The sequence below is a fragment of the Molothrus ater genome, chromosome 28, assembly GCF_012460135.2.
Source record: "Molothrus ater isolate BHLD 08-10-18 breed brown headed cowbird chromosome 28, BPBGC_Mater_1.1, whole genome shotgun sequence".
In the NCBI taxonomy this organism is placed as follows: domain Eukaryota; kingdom Metazoa; phylum Chordata; class Aves; order Passeriformes; family Icteridae; genus Molothrus; species Molothrus ater.
Window position 1 is genome coordinate 3,487,177 of NC_050505.2, and position 16,246 is coordinate 3,503,422.

General features: G+C 46.9%; 1 protein-coding gene across 10 annotated transcripts in view; it reads right to left on the minus strand.

The window, feature by feature from the left end:
- LOC118700376 (ankyrin-1-like) overlaps positions 1–16,246 on the minus strand; it is a 70,451-nt gene that overhangs the window by 45,718 nt on the left and 8,487 nt on the right. For 6 of the 10 annotated variants that reach the window (XM_036404817.2, XM_036404813.2, XM_054517490.1 and 3 more), the window contains exon 2: positions 3,273–3,365. The exons of 3 other annotated variants lie outside the window; for them this stretch is intronic. In XM_036404817.2, coding sequence (XP_036260710.1) covers positions 3,273–3,365 — 93 coding nt within the window. Of the gene's footprint in view, positions 1–2,649; positions 2,726–3,272; positions 3,366–16,246 lie in introns of those variants that run through there. One more of the 10 variants, XM_054517493.1, reaches the window with a different exon arrangement.

Here is a 16,246-nt window from a genome sequence, read left to right on the forward strand (position 1 = left end):
GAAGGCATCTGCCAGGTGAGTTTGTCCTCATTTCATGCACCAGCCTGAGTAAACCCCTTGTCCATGCTTATTTCTGTTTAGTGGGGGTTTCACAACAGCCCCAAGAGGGTTGATGGCTGCTGCACCCAGCAGAGATCCCCAGAGCAGGATGCAAGGGGGAGCTCAACCCTCTTGCAGCGGGGGAATCAGAGCGTGCAGGAAGTGAAAGGTCTGTTTACATTCCCGTGCAAAGGATAGAGCTGGAGAAGGACTTGACACAACTGGCAAAGGAGAAATCCCAAAGCACAAGGAGGAGGGAGGGAAGGCCCCTGGCAGGTTTGTGGGAAGGGAAGCAACCTGTCAATTAGCATTTTTCCAGTGCTGAAGAGAGGGCAAGCTTTCCAGTGCCAGCATCAGACCGGCCTCTCCACCATGCACAATCCCCCACCATTACATAATCACGAGCAATGAGCTTTTGGAAAGGCCATTTTTGTGCACTCTGGGCAGGAGAGGCAGTTCTGGGCTGTCACTGCTGGTGCAGCTCAGGCTAAAGGTTAACTCAGCCCCTGCTGAGCATTTTCAGCCACAGACATCTGCATTGCCATTTGACTCCTTCCTGCCCTGCTCACGGGTCCCCTCTGCTCCTGCTTCAGCTGGAACAGGTTCAGGACTGTGAGCAGGGCAGATATCACAAACAGCTTAATCTGCACGCAGCAAGGCAGCGAGGAGATGCCCCTGCCCAGCAGGCTGATGTTTCTGATAAGGATCCCTGCTCTGTGAGAGCCTGCAGCACCTGCCTAATGGATTTGCTAAGGAACACGCTCAAGATCTTGTTCCGTCATTTGCAAACTATCACTTTCCCTCTGAAGTGCAGTGCTGGGTCTCTAGCAGCAGTGGAGAGTGAAACAGAGGCTGGTCCAGAGAGCTGGACAGGAGAAGGAGACCAGAACATTTTTCCTTTCACATTTTTCCTTTCACACTTTTCCTTTCACATTTTTCCTTTCACATAGAGGCAAGAATTAACAGAGCTACTGCTCCTGCCAGCTGAGGCCACGCACACCCAGGGGAAAGCTGTCACTCTCCTTTGATGTTAGCAGGAGCCTCTGCTCTCTGCATATCCTGAAAAAGAAAAGCTATTTTTACCTCATCAAAAAATATATAGACTGTGACTGAAGACAATACATGAGAGCTCTTTGCTCAGGCACTACACCTCTGCTAATAACACAACAACATTTACAGCTGCCAAGAGGTGCAGCAGCAGAGCTTTGTCTCTCCTGCTTTCCTGATGCACTGCCTCTTTTGGACCATGACACGGCTCAGGCAATAAACACTGGGGAGCTGAGAGGGCTCCAGCACGCTGACAGTGCAAGGGGGGATCAGAGATGTGCTCTGAGCCTGCCTGGTGTCAGCCTGGGACTAAGACACAGCTCCTGGACCTGCCTCAGCCTGGCGTGGGCTCCGGCAGTGCCCTCATGCTCAGGTGAGGTGCTGGAGCCCAGATCACACCATCAGGATCTGCCCTGGGGCCCTGTGGAGAGGATTCCTTTTCCTTCCTAGTGGTGCTCATCAACTGCTCCTGATTTCTGCAGTCTGCTCTGACTCATTCCCTGTTCATTCCCTACCTCTCCTCCAGCAGGACTGGTCCACACCTGCTTTCCCTGCATGCACAAAAGTGCTGAGAAGGGGTTTTCTGCAGGGATCTGCATGCTGGGGGGTGTCACAGTACAGCCCCTGTGTCACTGTAGGACACAAAACAACACGAGCACACACACTGCTGCTCTCAAGGTGAAGAAAAAGGGGAGTTTGTTTTCTGACTCCAACATTTATAGATTTCCAAAAGTGACAGTGGATTGGAGGGTGACAGTGCCACCTCTCCAATGGCACTGGACAAACCAAAAGTCCATCAACTTTCTCCTCTTCTATAAAGGAATGCAAAACAATGAGTTATTTACAGAAAGTGTGTGAGAAAGTTCACTACAAGTATGTCAACATCAGAAGGCTTAAAAAATCTTAAAAAACCAGGGTGACACCCCCGTGCTGTGGCTACCATAGATTTACTGTCCTGAGCCTCAAGCCAGGCTTGCTTGGGGTGCAGCCTCTGGAAGCCATGCAGGGCAGAAAGCACTGACAGAAAAGCACCAGAAGCACAGGCCCGGTAATAAATCCCTGCCAGCAGATCCCTGGTGAGGACATGCAAGCAAAGCCTTTGCAGCACAGCCACCTGCTCCACAGCAGAGCCAGCACAGCACTGTGCTGAGACAGAAACATCATCCTGTGCACCTGTCCCAGGGCAGGAAGGTGACCACACAGGAATCAACATTTACCATCACAATACTGCAAAGAAAACATCGCCTGGGGCACCTCCCTTCTCCCAGTAAAGCAGTGGTGAGGACGACAAGGCAAATACAGCACAGAGGGACCTGGTTTCCATGCCAGGCACTGTGGCTCCAAGGATGATCTTAGGTAAGCTACCAATGACCCCAGAAGGGCAGCAAACCCTTCCTGCTGGTCTGAGGTGCATTTAGCAGCAGCTCTTTGGGGAGAAGAGGCATTATCTCTGGACTGAAGTTCATATTACCAGCCAGAATACACCTAAACTCCCTCATGTAAAGCAGCTGAGCTGATTCCTCTCCTCTTTTCAGGAAACCCTGACCATGCCCAGGTACTCACCCTCAGGCAATGCATGCATGTCATCACTGCAGGAGAAGGTCAGCTCACCCTGGACAGCCACTCTGCAGCTCTCATCAACCCACCAATGCTCAATGCTGCAGCCAAAACCAAGCATGAGCGGGCTGGAAGAGGTTTATCAGCAGCTGGACTTGCACCCTATCACCACTCACACACCTGACTGCACGGCAGCACAACAAGGAAGCTCCTGTCTGGAGTCTGGAGATTACGGCTCATCCTACGTCAGGACCTGGGGAGAGCTGCCAGGCTGGGCAGTGTTTAGTGAGAGTCATGCCCGAGCCAGACTTCATAAACACGTCTGAGGAGCCCATGTGCGTGAACTCTGCTCCTCAGATCGTTCCAGGGAAGATGAAACTTCAGCAATAGGAAGCAAAATGAAAGCTCTGTGGCCAGAACCACGCTGTCTGTGCTGGGCTGGAGACAGCGAGCAGAAGACCTGAGGTTTCTCACAGGTCCCTGCAGAGCTTGGCTGGGCACAGTCCCACATGGAGGACACCGAGATGGAACTGAAGTGGCAGATGAGGTCTGGTGACAGCAGCTCCAGGCTCTCTGCAGGGCCTAGGGCCCACTGCAACACAATGAACGCGCCCCTTCCCCCCTTCTACCTGCACAGCAGACTCCTGCTCCAGCATCCCTTCAGGAGATCCTTGCTTGCAGCAAGAAGGCAAGGGGTCCACAGTGGTTGGTGCATGCCCTCTCTGAAAGACACGCAAGGGAGTCACACCAGTTGTCCAGAGGATCAGAGCTCCTGGAGATCACTCCCGTCCCACCCTTTCCTTGTGCTCCAGCCTGGGGTGACCCTGCAGGGCAGCCATGGCCTGCCTGGCAGGGCTCACCCCTCTTGCTTTGCTCCAGATGCTCCATCTTGGCTCCAGGTGCTAAATTTGGGCCAGCCTGGCAAAGGACTGCAGGGGAGCCACACAGCTTGGGTTCTATTTCCAGCTACCGTTCACCTTTTGCCACTTACAGGGTCAAGAAGGCCAAGATGGGTCACTGAAAAATCCCTTTTGCCCAGGATTTCTTCTCCTGGGAAGCTGAGAAGCCTCAGAGGAAAAATGAAAACAATAATTTTCTCGTTTGTTTCTCCTATGTTTTGCTTCTTTGGAATGGGGTTTGAAGATTGTTCATCCAACATGTGAATTGTTTAAGAGAAAAATGAAAACAATATTATCTGATTTGCTTCTCCTTTGTTTTGCTGCTTTGGAATGTGGTCTGGAGATTGTTTATCCAACATGTGAGTTGTTTAATTTAAGTTAAGTTAATTGTTTAACTTAATGATCAATCACAGTCAGGCTCTGTCAGGACTCTGGAGAGAATCACGAGTTTTCATTATCATTCTTTGTAGCCTTTTGTCTGTATCTTTCTTCTATTCTTTTGTATAGTTTAGTATAGCATAATATAATATAATATAATATAATATAATATAATATAATATAATATAATAATAAATTAGCCATCTAAGGACACGGAGTCAGACTCATCAATTCCTTCCTTTGTCCTGGGGACCCCAAAAATACCACACAAAGTGTTTCGAGCCAGGCCCTGGGGCCAAACCAGTGAATGCACAGCCATGAGATGATCACACCTGGAAAGGCCTGGGAAGTGTAGGGATAAATACAGCTTTAGAATCTGCAGCCTGAAAAAAGAAACAACTGCTCTGCCAGCTGTTATCTCTCTAGGGAATTCCTGTAAAACAGCCCAGCCCACCACCAGAAAAGCTTACATAAACTGAGAGGCAGGAAAAGGAGATCAATAGACCATGTCAGGATGGCAAAATTCTTTGCATTACATAGAAATTGAGATTTTTGTACTGAGCAAAGACCAAGTTTAGCATTAGAGCAAAGCAGAGTCCTTACCTCAGTCTAGGGAAAACAGCTTCCCTTTGTCCAGAGTCATTCAGCACTTCATTGACAGTCTAGATTCCCTCTAATATTTGAAATAGAACAGCCTCCACCTTCAGTTCAGGTAGAGCTCAAATGTTTGTTGCCAAAGGGACGAGCACTGCCACTGCTGCCTGCCTGGCACTCTGCATTTGCCCTGAAAGTGCTGCTGCTCTGAACCTACAGAGCCACTGTCTGTCAGTGCCTCACAAAAGCTAACACAGAGCTCGACTGGGGCTCTGCAAAGGGACATCATTCACACCAGAAAAAACAGGAATATTGCCTAAAAAAGAGCAAATTCACATAGAGAAGAAGCAACCAAGAATTCCAGTGAAAATACCAAACAACAACCTCTGGGCACCCCAGTGGGATTTAGGGATGTTTTGTGCAAGCCAGGGTTCCAGTATTCTCTTAGGTGCTGTTCCTTGGATGCTATAATACTTATCATAGCCACATGAAAATTGATTTCTCCCTCTGCTGTGCTGAGCCAGCTCCTGGGACAAGGCTCAGCATCCCCAGCGCCTCAGCGCTGCTGCATTCCAGGTTCACACCTGAGATGAAAACACTGAACTCCAGCAGCAGCTGCAGACAGAGCCAGGGGTGAGGAGAAGCTTTGTCGGAGATTTAGAAAGCAGAGCCCAATCCTTCAGCTAAAAAGAGCCTTTTTTTTTTTTTCCAAGATACACAGTTCTGCCTCTGACCTTTGGAGAAACTCCTCAGCTGTGTGATGATGTAGCTGTGAAGGAATGCAAGGCTCCTTCCTGGGTTTTGGTATCTGCCATGTAACCAGAGAAGTGGCTGCCCAGAACCAGGCACTCGCTGGCTGCTGCCAGGCTGTCCTCAGCTGTTCTTCCTCTCATTTAAAGGGAATGAGGGGTGGAATGTGTGCAGCAGAGAACCTGAGGCACATCGCCTTGGAGAAAAGTAAATAACATATAAAAATGGGCTTGAAAAAGTAAATAACATAACAATGGGCTTTTAAAAGTAAATAACATAACAGTGGGCTTGAAAAGGTAAATAACATAAAAATGGGCTTGAAAAAGTAAATAACATAACAATGGGCTTGAAAAGGTACATAACATAAAAATGGGGTTTAAAAGTAAATAACATAAAAATGGGCTTGAAAAGGTAAATAACATAACAAAGGGCTTTTAAAAGTAAATAACATAACAATGGGCTTGAAAAGGTACATAACATAAAAATGGGCTTTCATATTTTGAGGAAGCTGCATGTGCCTTTGCCCAGGGAAGGAAGCACAGCCCCTCCTGAACTCAGCCACTTGAGAAATGAGAAATGAGAAATGAGGCCAGGCGGCAGCTACTGAAGGGAGCTGCTCCCTCCTGAGCACTTGCACGCTCTCCTGGTGCAAGGACATGGATACACACAGGTTCACCTTACTCCAGCTTGTCCCCTCTCTCCTTAGAGAGGAAAACACTCCCTGTGCCCCTGCAGAGGCTCCCAGGAGCAGCCAGGCTCCCAGGTTCCAGTCAGCAAGCTATTATCTCAGGAAACATCAATGTGGCTTTAAAGCTGAGTCAACAACAGAAGCTGAATAATTTAAATGTTCAGCAATTCTGCTGCTGCCGCCCAGCCATGGATAACAGCAGGTACACAGCAAAGCAGAGATGCTGTCAGGCCACTTCCTCCTGTTGGGAGAGAGCAGCAGTGATGCAGGAATAAATAAGTGGGTAAGGATGCTCTGCAGAGCTGAGAGAGATGCTGCAGCTCAGAGCAGCCGGCCCTCAGAACTTCACAGAGCTGAGGCTTGGCTTTCCTGTGCTGTTCGTGGCTCCTGGCGTGGTGATTTGTGATTTCACTTCACAGCAAGTCCCTGGGTGCCACTGGTGCTCAACTTCCAACGTGCTGGAACCATCAGCCACGGGCCAATGAGGGGTCAACACTGACCCCTGCTCTTCACCTTTCCGTCTGAGGAGTTGTACAATGTGATGTGGTGGGAGGGAGACAAAGATTTGCTGCACACAAATATTCCAGCCCCTGCTCTCCAGCTGCCTCTCCATCTCCTTTGTTGTTGGAGGGACGATGGGGAAGCCAAATCTCTCCAAATCAGTCTAAAAACTGGCACACAGAAGCACAGAACAAATGAAAAGAAACCCAGTGGAAAAGAAACCCTCTGCATGAAAGAAAAGAAACCCAGTGGAAAAGAAACCCTCTGCAAGGCTCAGCAGCTATTAGGAATCTCTTCCTGTCATAGTCCTGATCTAAGAAGCCATTTAGTGGTCATTTATCAGCTCAGAAGTATTTAATCTGAGATTCCCAAAGGAAATTCAGAAATACAAATTGAATAGATCTTCTTGAGGTTGTGTTCCTTGAACTGTGCACTGTTGCCTCCAAAGGCATGGCTTTGGAGAGGAAGCAGACTGCTCTCTTGCTCCAAGAGACAGCAGCCTTGTACCAGCACAACCACAATTTAATTCTTGCAGGGAAAGCTATCTGAGCCCCAAACCAAGAGGTTTCAGCAGGTTTTTGCCCCTCCCTGCACTCATACAGAGCAGTTTCATAGCATGTGCCTCTCTGGCATCTTACACCACTTATCAAGTGTTCTTTTTGCTCGTCATCTGAACAAGCCAGGCAACACAACTGAAAATCTCATCACACTGATTTACCTTATTTATGCTTATTCAGAAAGTCAGATTCTCAGAGTGAAGCCGTGAAAGAGCTGCAAAGCTCCCAAAGGAAAGGAATATTCATGTGCCATTGTTTATGCTGCAGCTTAGTGCTGTGCTATCCTGGCTGCAAAGAAGATTTCTGCACAGATAAAGGTGCTCAACAACCTCTGCATCCAGCTCTCTTATCCAGTGGGCCAGAACACATCTCACCCACAGGATTAGCACTCACTGTTTGACCCCTCTTAGAGACTAGGCAGTTCTGAGAGCAAAACCATCACCTAACTCAGCCTGAACCTGAAAATTCCCAGGTCTGGGAACTCAGAATTTGGCTTTATGCCCACAATATGGGCCAAGGGCAAATCACTTCTTAATTACTGCTCACGGTGCAGATTTCAGCTTTCATTCAGACAGGCACCATCTGAAAGATGTAACAAGACTCTTCCCAGGCTGCACTTAATCCACCCCAGCTATTGATCCTGTTGAATCCACTGCTCCTGCTGTGACTGCAAGTCTATTGATAACAGAGAGAGGCCTGAATGTTTTGCCTGTTTGGGAACCTCAAAACCGAGAGATTTCCATCATTTGGCTGCAGTGCATGCCTGGAGGCAGCAGAGACTGACCTCCTGTGAGAAAAGATGTCCCCACCTGGCAGGCAGATCGGACAGGAATCTGCTCTGCCCCTGAGCATCAAGGCAGAGAGCAAGAGCTCAGATCTTGCCCCACAGTTTCAGTGTACCTTTATTCTCAGCCACCCAGTCTCTGAGTGTGGGAATCTACAAAATCAGAGGGTTTGGGGAAAGCTGCAAAAGGCCTCAGATACAGCAGAACTGAGAGCAGAGCTAAGGAGCAGCCATGAGATTGGGCAGCAGAAAAAGTATTTAAACTGTAGGAAAGCAAGGACAAATAGAACAATGGTCTGTGTATTAATGCTTGTCTGAATAGCTCTTTAAGCTACAGAAAGTTTATCTAGAGAGATATTAGGAAGTTCTAAGCTTAATAATGGAGCTCTATGTGTTGTGTTTTAGGGCTTACAAGCAGGTATTGTATTTGAAATAAGCAGGCATTGTTTAACCAAAGGTACCTGTGCTTACAGTGGTTGGATAGAACTACTGTCAATGTGCTTTTGCTTTGTGGGATTGGTCAAAACACTTATAAAGTGAGTTGTAAAATTAAGTTTTTTAGTCTGCTGCCTGGGATGTGAGCTGGTGGCATCTCCCCATTGTCATAACCATGGAATGAGGCTGATGCTGGAAAATGAAACAGCTCAAGGCACGTTCCCAGCAGCCCCATTCTGTTCATGTCTGTAAATATCCCCCTTGCCAGCATCATCTGAGGTCTGCACTGTGCCTAAATACCACCCAAATGTTCTTGCTCTGTCATGTTCAGGCAGTCTGACAAAATATTTTCTCCTTTAGTATGCAGTGGCCGGCAGCACTGAGATCACAAGTCTGAGCACTGTCTATTGCTGTGACAGCACAAGGAATTGGGTGCTCAGAATTATCTGATTTCCTGCATCAAACCCCCAATCTGTCTCGGAGCCTGTCTGCACACACACCCCACCCTCCCACCCCCCAAAGGACACCTGCCATGTGCATGTCCCAATAAATCACATGTGAAAAATAATAAATACGAGTCTAAAAAATGAGCAGCTTTTAATTCCAAAAGCTCTTTCCATTTTCATGAAAACACCTCAAAAAAAAAACCCCAAAAACCAAGGTCTCAGGCAGTTCCTTAACACTTACCTGTTTCCCCCAGCAGATATTGCTAGAGTCACCCAAATGAGAAATGTTCACAGAACAGCAATGAATTCCCATTTGACAGCACACAAGGAGGAGGAGGAGGATGGGGCATTTTGCCCAGGACACACAGCTTGACAGACTCACTGTGAGGGTCAACAGCAGCCCCTTGACTGAGCTTTTTACCCAAAGGTGGTTTCTTAATTGGACCCTGGTGATGGTGTTTTGATTCCTTGACTGTGCTGCTGTAGCACACTACCCAGACAGATCAATATTATATTTTCACAGTGTTCAGCTTGATGCTCACCCCTGAAAATCCACTGCATCCAGCATGTCTGGAGCTGCAGGGGGGTGGAAGAGGCAGCACCCCAAGGACAGGCTCACTGAAGCTGTTTTGGGCTCCTACAGAGTCAATGCTTGTAGCAAAGCTCAATGCTTAGAGAGAAATGAGAATATCTGAGGGTATAATTGAGCTGACCTACTTCCACATGGGAAGAAAGGGCTCCATTCTCCTCTCCCAGGCTGGAAGGAGCTGAGGTGAGCGGCTCAGACCCAAATTCTGCACCAGAGTCCTCCTGGGCTGGGCCAGAGCATCCCCTCCCACAGCACCACCATGGACGTGAGCAGAGCAGCCCTGGGGCTTCATGTTCACTCCTGAAAATCCACAGTGTCCAGCACATCTGGAGCTGCAGGGGGGTACAAGAGACTCCTGAACAGGCTCACTGAAGAAGAGACACCTGACAGGCTCACTGAAGCAGTTTTGGGCTCCTACAGAGTCAATGCTTGTAGCAAGGCTCAATGCTCCGCTCCCTTGAGAGCCAACGGAGAGAAATGAGAATATCTGAGGGTATAATTGAGCTGACCTACTTCCACATGTGCCATAGCACGGGAAGAAGGGCTCCATTCTCCTCTCCCAGGCTGGAGGGAGCTGAGGTGAGCAGCTCAGACCCAAATTCTGCACCAGAGTCCTCCTGGGCTGGGCCAGAGCATCCCCTCCCACAGCACCACCGATGTGAGCAGAGCAGCCCCACCGTGCCCAACACACCCAGCAGCAAAATCCCATCCCAGAAACATCCAAATCCTCTCAGCTGCTGTTGCCATGGCAACGCCAGAGCCAGGATCCACCAGCCTTTGATGTTCAGATCTGCTCAAAGCGTGCAAAATGTTTAAAGTGTGAAAAATGCCATTTGGAAGCCGGGGAGCTGCGTGCAAGAGCACCTGGCTGCCCTGAGGATGGAAGGCTCTCCAGGGAGGAAGAATTAATGCTGTCCAGCACCACTTCATCTTCCTCCACAGCCCATCACTACCAGCACGCTGCTGCTCCTGTGCCCAGCTCACCCACTTAAGGGAGTTTAATATTTAACATCAGACAAGTGCCATTTCATGGGGTAATTTGGGTTATTAATAAAAAAACAATCCTCCTTCCCCCCAAGTGATGAAAACCAGGATGCTGGTACTCCATTTTATCAGTGCTGGGAGCTGAGCACCACGAGAGTGCTGGCCCCAGAGCCACTAACAGGGAATCCAGGAGGGGATGGACCAGAACAGGGAATCCAGGAGGGATTGAACAGCCAGAATAAGGAATCCAGGAGGGATTGAACAGCCAGAATAAGGAATCCAGGAGGGGATGGACCAGAACAGGGAATCCAGGAGGGGATGGACCAGAACAGGGAATCCAGGAGGGGATGGACACTAACAGGGAATCCAGGAGGGGATGGACCAAAACAGGGAATCCAGGAGGGGATGGACAGCCAGAATAAGGAATCCAGGAGGGGAATCCAGGAGGGATTGAACAGCCAGAATAAGGAATCCAGGAGGGAATGGACAGCCAGAATAAGGAATCCAGGAGGGATTGAACAGCCAGAATAAGGAATCCAGGAGGGGATGATCAGCCAGAATAAGGAATCCAGGAGGGGATGATCAGCCAGAATAAGGAATCCAGGAGTGCATGAACCAGAACAGGGAATCCAGGAGGGGATGGACAGCCAGAACAGGGAATCCAGGAGGGGATGGACAGCCAGAATAAGGAATCCAGGAGGGGATGGACACTAAGAGGGCATCCAGGAGGGGATGGACAGCCAGAACAGGGCATCCAGGAGGGGATGGACCAGAACAGGGCATCCAGGAGGGGATGGACAGCCAGAACAGGGAATCCAGGAGGGGATGGACAGCCAGAACCAGCCAGCAGAGCCAAGTTAGAGGCAGCACAGCCTGGTCCCCATCTCCCACTGCATCACAGCAGAGAGGTTGAATTCCATGTGACACACGAGTTGTGCCAAGCACAGGAGGAGCTGTTGGTCTGATCCCCTCTCCAGCAGCACACAGAGATCCCGTGCATGGCAAGGACACCTCCGAGCTTGTGACTGCACAATGGCTTACCTTACAAAATTAACACTCTTGTAGCATTTAGCACTATGATTCCCTGAGGATTTGCAAAAAACCAGTGCTGTCGGTGCCAGGAAATGCTTTCCTGTGGTAATCACATATCCTCTGAGCAGAGAGAGGCACATGGCTGTCCTAGGATTGTCCTGGGAAGCTGTGAGAAAAACAATTCTTATCTTAATCTCTGCACCTGTGGAATGTGCACGTTATGGACATTGGTTACCAAAAGGTCCTTTCTTAATTGGGCTCTGGTGATGGTGTTTTGATTCATTGACCAACTGGATCCACGTGGGTCTGGCAAGGGTGAAGGGTTTTTCCATGTAGTGTAGTGTAGGATGGATGGTGTAGTAACAATGAAGAGTTTGATCAGTTTTTCATATCATATAGTGTAGTATGAGAGAGTTTAGTAATAATAAAATGTTTGATCAGTTTTTCATGTAGTATGAGATAGTGTGGTAATAATAAAAGACTTTGGTCAGTTTTTCATGTAGTAAAGTGCAGTAACAATAAAGTTTTGGATCAATTCTTCATTAAGTATAGTGTAGTATGGTACAGTGTAGTAAAAATAAAGAGTTTGATCAGCTTTTCATTAAGTATAGTGTATTATGGGATGGTGTAGTAGCAATAAAGAGTTTGATCAGTTTTTCATGTAATATAGTGTATTATGGTATAGTGTAGTAACAATAAAGTGTTTGCTTAGTTTAGCTTTTCATGTAGTATGGGATAGTGTGGCAATAATAAAGAGTTTGATCAGTTTTTCATGTAGTATAGTGTAGTAACAATAAAGTGATCAGTTTTTCATTAAGTATAGTGTAGTATGGAATGGTGTAGTAATAATAAAGAGTTTGATCAGTTTTTCATATAATATAGTGTAGTATGGGATAGTGTGGTAATAATAAAGTTTGATCAGTTTTTCATGTAGTATAATATGGTAACAATAAAGTGATCAGTTTTTCATGTAGTATAGTGTATAATGGGATAGTGTGGTAACAATAAAGAGTTTGATCAATTTTTCATATAATACAGTGTATTATGGTATGGTGTTGTAACAATCAAGAATTTGATCAATTTTTCATATAATACAGTGTATTATGGTATGGTGTAGTAACAATCAAGAGTTTGATCAGTTTTTCATGTAGTAAAGTGTAGTAACAATAAAGTGATCAGTTTTTCATGTAGTATAGTGTATAATGGGATAGCATAGTAACAATAAAGTGTCTGATCAGTTTTTCATATAATACAGTGTATTATGGTATGGTGCAGTAACAATAAAGTGTCTGATCAGCCTTCTGCAACCATGGAGTCAATGCTCATCATTCCCTGTTCAGGGGTTTTGCTGCTATTACACTTTTAAACTGACCCTGCCTCACTGAGCTGCCAGGTCAGGGTGGTTCAGTACAAGCCAAGTGCAGGGGCAGAGAGAAAGATTTGAAACATCTGAGAGGTTTTTATGCCAGGCTTCTGACAGAATTTGCTTTACAACATGAAACACAGAAACCTGAAGGAGGGAACTACTGCTTCCTATGTAGTCTCTCTTCCACATGGCCAAAGTGTGTCCCGCACTTTGTCATTCCTGGCACTTGCATTTTGAGATTCAGCCTACTCTGCAAAGTTTCCTTGTATTCTTTCCCCCTCTTGCTAAAGGAGGGATCCCATACACAGACTAAGAGGAGGCAGCCTCCAGCCGCTCGAGGAGCTGGGGAAATGAGTGGCTTGAGAGAAGCAGAATGTAATTATCTAAGAGGGATTTTTGCTGAGCAGAAGAGTCAGTCCATGCACACAAACACTTTATTGTGAAAAGTGTCGTAGCATCTTTGACAGCAACTATAGAGGACGCTGGGTATCAGGCTCAGAAAAGCAGTTCAACATAAAACTTTAGAATTCCTCCTCTTAACTTCTTGAGGGAGCCCAAGTATCTGCTTTACAGGGACTACTAAGGCTCTGCTTGTCTAGGAATGGAATCAAACAGTAAAAAAATCCTATAATTTCCTCTTTTGACTCCTTCAAGTTCTTTTCAACAGAAAAGACGAGCCATTTTCACCTGCCAGCAGGCAGAGGCTGAGAAACCATTTTGGCCAGGATGCCCCCTGTGGCAGATGTGTGAGAGCCCCGGCTCTTTCACAGCTGCTGGGCTGGGTTACCTGCTGACCATGGCTTGGAACATGGCCCTGCTGGGACCCTCCAGCATTTCACTCTGTCCTCCCAATTATTGCAGCCCTCAGTGCCTCTTCAGAGACGTAACACCCTCCAAACATGCTTGCATGCATGTTTGTTGATGCTGGTCTTTAAAAACATAGCCAGAATCAGGTCCTTGTATTCACGGCTGGGCACTTAGAGAGATTCCTTGATTCTCTGTCGTTTCTTGGCACCTCCCAATCAGATCTCTGGCATGTCACATACCTCTTTTAATGTAAATGCAAAAATTATATATATCTGTTTTCCAGGCACTTTTTTTTGGTCATTAAAAAAGCCAAATATTATCCCAGCAACCTGCTGGCAAAGCTTGGCAGCAAACAGCAGACAGCTTGAGGGTGGGGAGCTGACTGCAGCAGCTGCAGCTCCAGAAAGAGGACAAAAATCATCTTACGTGCTTCATTTGTGGTGTTTGGTTTTTTTTTTTTCCCCAGAAATCTCCAAAGAGCAATAAAGGAAACTTTGAAGCTTCATCCTTTTCTGATCTCTCTCTTTTTTTTTTTTCCTCAGTGTTTTTCAATACGTTTTTACTGTCAAGAACAAACTACAGGTTCATGTCTTATTACAGTGCACCTTCTCCAGGCAAAATGCTGCATTTATTCCTAAAAAAAACCAGACAAAAACCACACCACCAATGCAAAGAAAAAGTCTGTTCAGACTGAAGCTCTCAGTGTGCAATGGCCCTTCTCAGTGATGCACCTTATCTCCCATTTTCATGAGGAAGTTGCATCATTATTGCAGCTGTGAACAGAGCATCCCAATCAGCTGCTCCAAGTGTCTTCACAGCTTTCTTGGCTCTAAGGCATGACTTTAAAGCAAAGTGAATTAGTGAAAGATGTCAGCTCCTCTTCCCAAATATCTGCAATTTACCCACAGTGTCTGGCTACGCAGGAAAGGCAGAATGAACGTCCCTCATTGACCCTGTGCAGAAAATGATGGTGGTGCCACACAAATATCTGCAATTTACCCACAGTGTCTGGCTATACAGAAAGGGCAGAATGAATGTCCCTCATTGACCCTGTGCAGAAAATGATGGTGGTGCCACAGCACACACTGAGAGGCCCTGCAGGCCAGAGCTGCTGCTCCCTGTGAAACGTTGGCAGGAGACAGCAAATGCTGCTGCCTCACCTTTTAAATGGAGAGAAGGTGTTTGCTATGCATTCTTGAACTGCTGCTGGCCCTGGAGGACTTCCCTGACAGGTCTGAGAAGCACATCTCACCTCTGGCAGGGACAATTTACAAGTTTTGGGAAGCAGTTTTTGCTGATACAGTCCTGGTGGGCTGCCACAGACATCTCTTATGAAAAATCCTTTCCTTAGGAGTTTTCCTCCTGAGAAGCTGAGAGGCCTCAGGAACAAAATGTAACCAATGGTTATCTGCTGCTGTGGAATGCAACAGGTGCATCTGGGATTGGCCTCATGTGGTTGTTTCTAATTGATGGCCAATCACAGCCCAGCTGGCTCGGACTCTGTCCGAGACACAGAAGCTTTTGTTATCATTCCTTCTTATTGTATTCTTAGCCAGCCTTCTGATGGAATCCTTTCGTCTATTCTTTTAGTATAGTTTTAATAGAATATATATAATAAAATAATAAATCAGCCTTCTGAAACATGGAGTCAGATCCTTTTCTCTTCCCTCATCCTGGGATCCCTGTGAGCATCCTGGGATCCCTGCCTCACACAGTGGGCAACAGATATTTTATACTTTTGCCCTGTGATACTGCAGCTCCTCTTGCAGCAATCTCAGCTCCTCAGCCATTTGACAGCAGACTGATGAGAAGGATTTTTCCCTCCCAGCCCTCCCAGCAAGGGGGTGAGCCTGCTGACCATGGTGCTGCTCTTTAACAGGAGCACATTGCTCTGCATCAGAGCAGTGGCACGGCCAAGCTGCGTGTAAGGAGAGCTGCCATGCCATGCTCCACTGAGCAATTCTTGCTTGGACCAAACCCACTGCTGTCACTGTGAGCTGAGGGGATTCTGCCAGGAAAAGAGCTGAAGAACTCGGCTGAAAAAGCAGAGGAAATGAAAGCCTTCAGGACAAATGCTGATCCCATGCAGGCATCTCCTAGCACCGAACCCCCTCCCTCTGCCCAAGCCAAACCAGTGTTCCACAGACACAAATTCGCTTTCAGCATTAAAGATGGGAAGAACTATAAAACTCCCCACTGCAGTAAAGACAACTTTAACATCAAAAGCCAATTCAGTAAGATTTACCTTTCTCAGAACTCTCTAGTACACCACCACCTCCCTGTAGTCCACTGTCAGTCCGAGTACTTTCATTCACCACAAGGGAAATAGAGAGGGGAAATAAATAAAAAATCACTCCAAAAGAAGAGAAACTCCATGCAGAGATTCACAAGTCAAGAAAACTGGATTGTTGAAGTTTAGCATCTTATTTAAGGACACAATAGTTACTACTATAATCAAAGCCATGGAAAGCATTTACAGGAGAATGTTATTGATTCAAACAGCAGTGTGAGAACCTACAAGACATTTATGTTTATGGCTATAGCACACAGTAAAAGCTCACACTTCAGTCATCAGCAAGGTACAGCTGATTTCCAGGCAGACCAAAGAAGGACCCTTTACTCTTCTCCTCCATATTCAGATCAATGTAATGAAGAGCTTGGTACACAGGCAAGTATTTTGTTAAAGCTGAACTCGTGTTTCACTCACCCCACACCTGTCACACCCACCAAACAGTATTGATCTCACAGGATTTGTCTTCTTCTTTGGTGTTGTAATCAGCAAGCCCTGGGAAA